This window comes from Rhinolophus hipposideros (genome assembly GCF_964194185.1).
Source record: "Rhinolophus hipposideros genome assembly, chromosome: 9".
NCBI classification, from domain to species: Eukaryota; Metazoa; Chordata; class Mammalia; order Chiroptera; family Rhinolophidae; genus Rhinolophus; species Rhinolophus hipposideros.
This window is the reverse complement of record NC_138055.1, coordinates 42,637,692-42,645,845: the sequence shown is the minus strand read 5'-3', so window position 1 is coordinate 42,645,845 and position 8,154 is coordinate 42,637,692. Positions and strand designations below refer to the sequence as shown.

The window sequence follows — 8,154 nt, the reverse complement described above, 5'->3', positions numbered from 1 at the left end:
TTCAGGTTAAAAATATTTATTTGGTAACTCTTGAAAAATATTCAACACACAACAATAACAGAGTATTTCCAAAAGCAATGCTCCATAGCACCTTTTAATTCACAGCATTCTTTTCTAAAATGTTACGTTACGTACTTTATAGAAAACACTTAAGATTAACTTGTTTTCTCTGAATGCAGATTTTTTCCGAAACATCTCTTAGGGACTCAACACTGAAAAATTAACTGAAACAGCAATTCCTCCCACCTATAGGGTGGAATAGATTCTTCACTTTTGCCAGACTAGAGAGGAAATGTTGTTTTGTCTTAGAAATATTCCTGAAAGTCTTTCATATAGTATCAGAAAAGAAAGCTGTTTTTCCTAAATCACATTTTTTTGTTGTTGCAGTTTTGACTTCCTGGAACTCAGACTCCCATTATAAATAATGATTTCTTTGAGTACGCTGTCTTGTCTAAAAAAAGTTTGGGCAAAATACGTTTGTCCTCCAATCACTGTAGACACAGTGATTAACTACAGTCAATCTACTTTCTCAGTACTGAACAGAGTACAACAAAAGACTGCTCTGTATTTTACTCACGACTATACTTGTAGTGGTCATCTGCACAAAATTTTATATTTGCAAATGCAGAATACCTTCCAAATCCACTCATTATTTAAAACCCAGAGAAAGCATTATCCAACATTTAAGACAATTTGTTCACACATCTATTTTAAAAAGTTTACAAACATAAAATGGAATTAAAACATGAATTCTGGTCACAGCTGTAAATTTACATGTCCAAGTTAACATGTCCCAATATTGTTCTATAATGGAATAAAAACTGAATGAATGTACTCAAAATAGACACAGCATCCAAAAACCAACACACAAAAATCCTATCCAAGCGATTGTTCTCTAATCTACAAAACAAGATTATCAAATGATTTCTAAACTTCCTTTCAATTCTCTTTTTGTATTAGGTTGGTACACAAGTAATTGCGGTTTTCCAATTTTTTTTAACCGTTTAAGTCACAATTACTTTTGCACCAACCTAATATAATGGAATCAAGCAGCAGTTACATTTAGTTTTATATGTGACCTCAAAAGTCACTTGTGTCTAACCTCTCAGTAAAGATAAAATTCCATTTAAAATATCCCAGCAAAGAGATTATTTCCTACAACTTTTATGAGATTTATCCTAAAATCTCCTTTGGTAATGTAAGTGGGTTGAAAAGTGTCCCAGAAAAAGGTATGTCTACTTGGAACTTATAAATGGGATTTTATTTGGAAAAAGGGTCTTTCTAGATATAATTAACTTCAGCATGAGACCATCCCGGATTAGGGTGGGCCCTAAATTCAATGACACTGTCTTGTAAGATAAAGAAGACAGAGGGGAAGCCATGTGAAAACAAGGGTAGAGACACTGGAGTGATGCATGTATAAACCAAGAAACATCATGCTTGCAGACAGCCACCAGAAACTAGGAGAGGCATGGAACTGATTCTCCCTCAGAGCCTCCACAAGTAACTAAGCCTGTAGACACCTTAATTTTAAATTTATGGCCCCCAGAACTGTGAGAGAAGAAATTTTTTTAAGCCACCATGTTTGCGGTAACTTGTTATGGCAGCCAAAGAAAATACAGTAATGTATTTCAAAAAGAAAATCCTTTTTGAAAGGTATATCAACACAATTTATCTTTGGCTATCATATATTTCATATTAGGAATTAGTGAAAGAGCTTCATTTCTAAATTTTTAACAAAAGTCAACAGTCCTAGACAGACATAGATGAGCCTTTAATTTATAACATTTACTTGTATCTACGTGAGTCTATTTTGCCTTATGATTAAAATTAAATTTACTGCAATGTCAAGCAACTGTTCAATCAAGAATTATGACCTGATGACCCAGCAATCCCTCTCCTGTGAATATACCCCCAAAATCTGAAAACACTTATCTGTAAAGATATATGTACTCCGATGTTCACTGCTTTATTTACAGTGACCAAGACATTGAAACAACCACGTGTCCTTCTATAGATAATTGGACAAAGAAGATGTGGTATATATACATAATAGTACACTTCTCTGCCATAAGACGAAACACTGCCATTTGCGACACCATGGATGGATCTTGAGATTACTATGCTAAGTGATATAAGTCAGGCAGAAAAAGTCAAGAACCATATGACTTAACTCATATGAGGGACATAAAACTGAAGGCAACAAAAGAAAAAGACAAACAAAGAAACAAAAACTCATAGACACAGACAATAGCTTAGTGGTTACCAGAGGGTAAGGGGAAAGGAGGGATGGTAGAAGAGGGTAAAAGGGGTCAAATATATGGTGATGGAAGGAGAACTGATTCTGGGTGGTGAGCACACAATGTGATATATAGATGATGTATTACAGAATTGTAGACTTTAAACCTATGTAATTTTACTAACCATTGTCACCTCAATAAATTTAATTAAAAAGGAATTAACTGATCATTTGTAAATATGTTTCAAATATTTTGTCTGCTATTGCTTTCTGAAGAGAATAAATAAGTTCCAGTATCAATAAAGCATGTCCAATTTTCTGAAACTTGTATCTACAAAAAACTTCCAAGCTTTTTGAGTGGCCAGCAGAAACAAAGAGATATCATGAAATAACTGTAAACAATTTTATTTCCCCATTATTACTCAGGCTTATGGAGCAAATCTTAAACTTTTCTAAGTTCTTTACCACTTAACTTCCTTAGATTTCTTATGTAATTTAAAACATATATATCTAATGTTTAAAATAAAAAAATCTGATATGATCTGAGGATTACCACTGTGCCTTTGAAAGAAAAGTCCACAGTTTTTACCTGTTCAGCTGTTCATTGTAGAAACAGTCTAAATAATAAGTCTATATTTAGAGTTCAAGATATCTGTAATATTACCACATAAACCTCTGAATGTCGTGACTATTTGGCCACTGAAAAGTCTTGTTCAGAAAGATATAAAAAGTTAGGAAATTAACAAATGCATAGCAACTCAGTTCACAAACAAGTCTGGATGTGGGTGGCAGAGGTATGTTAAGTCTGTAAATAACATAAGGTAAAATGAAGTAACGAAATTCTAGTAGTTTCTGAGGTACTGTAACAGTAAATAAGCATATGAAAAACATTAAGTTCCAGAAAATTGACTTTGATTTCAATGAGTCAGCTATACTCCAACCAGCAAATATATAGACTGGAACTAACAAGTATTTCACAATTTCATATCTTTGAAAAACTCTTTTCCACACATAGAATGTGTAGTGTCTATTATCTGCTAGCAAGTATTTATGAGCATAAGTGAATTTCCAAACTAAAAATACAGAGACTAAGGTAATCACAAAAAACTGAATTCTACGTTTCCAAACTAAGTAAAGAAAAGCTTTAATTTTGCTAGGAGACAGTAGGTGAGGAAAGGAAAAAAAGAGAGTGAAAGAACAAAAGTAGAACAACTGAGGAAAATGCAGACAGGCTTCATGACTGCTCCGATCGCCAACAACAATTCCACCATTAACTACCACAAACAAACAAAACAGAAACATTAGAAGGATGTATGGCCAAGTCAAAAGGAAAAGCATACTCAAGTTCTTCAAGGACATGGAATAAGCCAAAAGAAACTGAAGAATTTTCCTGAATTCTGAAAATGGTCCTTTAATAGGGGGAAGCCTCTCTTCCTTTTTCTTTTGTAGTTCAGTTTTCCAAGCTTCAGTCAACTTTTGTGCAATGACATTTCCTGCGCAGAAGATAGCCCAGACAATATTTGTTTGACGAAACATGAAGCCACAAAATCCAAGCAAGGCTGACGTTTTATGATTTCCATAAAGACACATCAAATAGGCAAAAAGAGTAAAAAACATAGATCCTGCTTCTGTATAATAAAGGAAGTTAAAAAAATAAAGTGTGGGGAATACTGCTAAGGTTAATGTTGACAAGATTCTCTGGATACTTGAGCCAGCCTAGGAGGAAGAGAAAATACAGTAAAATAATTTTCACAATAAAACAAATATGCTCTTTCTTTTGAGCTAATAAGGAGATTAAAAAACAAAAAAAAATCTGAATCTTATTTAAATAAAATTATTCAGTATTAAGCATTTCTGGCTTTGCAAAAACACAATATACATTTATAAGAACACTCGGGCACGTTTTAGTTACATCTATCAGTTTGGAAGCCAATAAAACAATAAACGTGGGTGTCAAAACTTCTATGAACTAAAATAGTTTGAATCATTCAACAAATCGTTAAGGAGTTACTGTGTACAAGACACTGAACTAAATTCTATGCAGAACATGGGAATGAGTGGGACACATTGTAAGCGATCCCATTTCTCTGAGCTTAAGTCTTAGGGCCTTCAATAGACATTCACTTAGCCATCATCACAACTTTCTTTTAAGGATATTCCTGCAAAACTGCACCATAGAGAATGTAAATATGTACATAGCACATATACTACTCTACCCAATGATCTTAATATTCAATGATGAAATTACAGGGATTTGCTTGAAAATACTGGGCCCAGTCTAAAGTTAAATATCTTTTCTTAGCCTTTCTGACATGCCATTTCAGAATTTGAAAGTATTCTCATCTCCTTGAATTGAAGCTTCCATTTAATCTAAATCATCAAATCAAACCATGCCATTGTCTTGATTAAAATTAAGGGCTGTCCATCACATATTTTAGACTTCGAAACCCTTTCCATGACATTTAAGGAGACTGATGACTTTATCCCTACCTACTTTCCAGCCTCACATCCCTGTACTCTTATAATCCTCTAATTCCACACACCAGTTCTCTGCATCTTGTCACTCAATTACTTTCTACTTTTGCTCATGCTTACCCTACCGGGATTCATTCCACACCCTACAGCCTTATCAAGATTCAGCTTCATCAAGATTCAGCTCAGGTACCATCTTCTCTGTGAAGCCTTACCCAATGTCATTCACACCTCTCCCTCGCAGTCACGCTGCAATAAGGTTTCTGCTCCTTCTGTGTGTACACATAGTGTCTAATACCTATCACCTCTCCTAATTTACACTATTGGTATCATCTTTTTAAGTTAAAAATAAATATTACAGTTAATATTTATTGAGTCCTTACTAGTATACCAGGAACTATTCTAAGCACCTTCTATTCAATCTCCTTTACTTTCCTAACAGTCTATATTATTCCCATTTAACAGACGAAAACATGGAGTCACTACGGGATAAGCTGCCTAAAGTAATATAATTAGTAAGCGGATAGAATTCAAACCCAGGCAATTAACTTCCAGAGCCTGCATTTTTAACTCACATAAAAATTTCTCAGGAAAAATCTGTTTCCCCTAATGAAGATATAACTTTTGTTAAAAAGTTGCCTCATTTATCTCCATAGTTTCAGTACTTAGCACATGGAATACGCTCAGTAACTACTAACTACATTGGTTTGATTCATGATCATTTATTTTAAAAAATCTTCATAAATAAAGTTATTCAAGTGTTTAAATTATAAATTTCTTCTAAAATGAGGCTGGGAGACCTGCTTTAACTTTACAAAATACACACAAATACTGAATGTTAGACATTTTCCACCAAATCTCATAAACCAATTCCTAATAATTGTGGACCTGACTGCATACAAATTTATAATAAATTGTTTTGAAAACATACCTTGTTTCTGGGTTGTACTTTGCGAAAAAGCAAATATAGTAAATAGAAGTTGCCAACACTGAAGAGAAGATTTACAAATCTGAGCATTCCAATGGAGCAGACAATATGTTCAGACCATCCAAAGATCCAACTGGCAGGTTTGACCACTCCAACTGACAGCAGGTATAGGCCCGGTAACGTAGTAATCATGGGGTCCCACTTAAAAATGAAAAGCCGACAATGAAGCAAAAGCAAGAGGACAGACACAAAGATATCAAGTTCAAAAACATCTTCACCAACAATCAGGCATTTTAGAAGTTATTCTGTGAAATAATTAAGTCCTCAGCAGATCAGATGTCGCCTATAAAGAAAAGTTTTGCTCTTTATTATTCCCCTGCACCTGTTTTCTTCTTGTTAAGGTATCACCAACCCGTAGACTTAACAGTAGAAACAACTTAAAATTAGTTTCTACTCTTCAGAAAGACCTACTCTTTAGAAAGGCTGAATTTTGGTGATTAAACTGCAAAAGCTCCAGTTTTCAAAAGTATGGAAACATCAGGGGAACGCTGATGAGTTTGGAGAGAAAGAAGTGTTTAGATTAAACCACAGGCTCCATGATAGCTAACACGTACTGAGCCAGGAATTGTGCTAAACCTTCTGTGTATAATCCTGCAACGTGCCCTACAGTGGATGTCATTGCTACTGTCATTTTCAGATGAGTAACCAGAAACTCAGAAATTTACAAGGCCACAAAACCAGTAAGTAAGCTTCAACATTTAAAATCCGGTCTTTCTCTAACTAGACTATATTTCTAACCACTACTCTATATTGCCTCCCCAGAAAAAGAATAACAATAGATCTACAATAAATCCGGAGTGTCAGTGATAGGTTCTACTACTACCCCGTTTCCCTGAAAATAAGACCCAGCCAGACAATCAACTCAAATGCGTTTTCTGGAGCAAAACTTAACATGAGGCCCGGTCTTACATTATATTATATTATATAAGATCCGGTCTTATAGTAAAATAAGACAGTCATATTAATTTTTGCTCCAAAAAACGCATTAGAGCTAATTGTCCGGCTAGGTCTTATTTTCAGGGAAACACAGTAGAAGCAACATAACATGCAGCAAAACCAATTTTACAACAGGCGAATTGCGATAAATAAAGAGTCACCTTCCTACGGCATCTCATCAAGGTTATGAGGAAAGTACACTGAACAAAGGGAGTTATTCCAGGGCCTGATGTACTTGAGTTTTGTATCCCTACCTACCTTTACGTGGTCAATGACATACACAAACCTGATGCCACTTCACTAGTTAGCACGTTTATCCAGGTAACCAAAGGGTCCTAAAAATACCAGGGATGGAATTATCGTAACTTGTCACTTCTTGACGGCTGAAGATGCCTTCTCCCCATCCTGTCCCACCCCGAAAAAGCACAGTGAGGTGCCTGACAGTCGAGCTACAGGGAAGGAGAAGACCGATGTCTCATACTGGGATTGGGGACCCAAAACTGGGACACCTATCATCATCGGTGGCCAAGAAGGGAGCCAGGAATTCAGTTCCCCGTTCATCTCCCAGAACCGTTCTTTCTAGGAGACACATCTGCTGTTCATGCATTCATTTGACACACAGACTGCACCCATCTCCGAGACAGGAACAAAAGATGAGCCAGTTCCCTACAGGTTTGAGGCTGAGAGGGTGGCCAGGGGGGAGCGAAGGACACGGGTAGGAGGAGCTGCCCAGCGTCGGTGCTGCCCTCCTTGGCCTGTCCTGGGGCGGGAGCAGGGTGGGGACCCCACCTGCGAGAGGGAGAAATGGCCCTCACAGTAGCGCTGTGCCTGCGGCAGGTGGAAGATCTCGTCCATGTAGGGCTCTCGGAGCGCCCGGCTGAAGGCGGAGAAGAGGAGGCAGGACACTAAAAAGGTACAGCTCAGGGCGGCCGAGAAGTAGTAACCCTCCAGCTGCGCCATTCCTGTCCCCATGGCCACCGCCCAAGAACCCAGTCTGTGCAAATCTGAGCCGCGTTCTCGACCCTGGAAAGTCGAGCTGGAAACTCGGGCTCGAAATGGGCGCGCAAGGCGGGACTGGCCGGACGGCACTGAACCTAGCCGGAAGGCAAAGGATGCTGGGAGCGAGAGGACCCGGAGCTTCCGGAAGGATCGGGTTACTGTTTCCGGAGTGACGAATTTCGGTCACGGACCGGGCGGTTGCCTGTCAATCACGTCGCACGGGGCTCACTGAGTGGTCAGAGATGCCGGGGGGGCTTGGGGGTCCGGTAGAGCGAGAGATGGCGCGGCTTAAGGCTTTGAAGGCAGCAGCTGCTTAGCTTGCCAGTCAGCAGGCTTTTTTCCTGCTCCTTCCCGTCTCTCACCAGGAGGTGGCGTGGTTTCCCCACGTTTGCAATCGCCAAGTTCAAAATGTGCCTGTTACCCACGGCCCCGCAGTTATTTCTGTATTCTCTCAAGTGACCTGAATCACTAAAACCAGAAATTCCAAGGCATTTGATTTCATCAACTCTGGAGAGTGGGA

General features: G+C 38.0%; 1 protein-coding gene across 1 annotated transcript; it reads right to left on the bottom strand.

Moving 5' to 3' along the window:
• ALG10 (ALG10 alpha-1,2-glucosyltransferase) lies at window positions 1-7,736 on the bottom strand. Its single transcript, XM_081060200.1, has 3 exons — window positions 7,425-7,736; window positions 5,643-5,840; window positions 1-3,955 (listed from the first exon to the last, which is right to left on the bottom strand). The coding sequence occupies exons 1-3, from the start codon at window positions 7,605-7,607 to the stop codon at window positions 2,900-2,902; spliced, it is 1,437 nt and encodes a 478-aa protein (XP_080916326.1). The 5' UTR covers window positions 7,608-7,736; the 3' UTR covers window positions 1-2,899.
• Between the last annotated feature and the right edge of the window lie 418 nt (window positions 7,737-8,154).

Excerpts from the sequence above, each read along its gene's own strand:
- ALG10 (XM_081060200.1), bottom strand. The coding sequence starts at position 7,607 with ATGGGGACAGGAATGGCGCAGCTGGAGGGTTACTACTTCTCGGCCGCC. Across the intron at positions 5,841-7,424 it reads GCCATTTCTCCCTCTCGCAG|TGGGACCCCATGATTACTAC; the intron begins GTGGGGTCCCCA and ends TTCATTTTTAAG. Across the intron at positions 3,956-5,642 it reads AAGTACAACCCAGAAACAAG|GCTGGCTCAAGTATCCAGAG; the intron begins GTATGTTTTCAA and ends TCTTCCTCCTAG.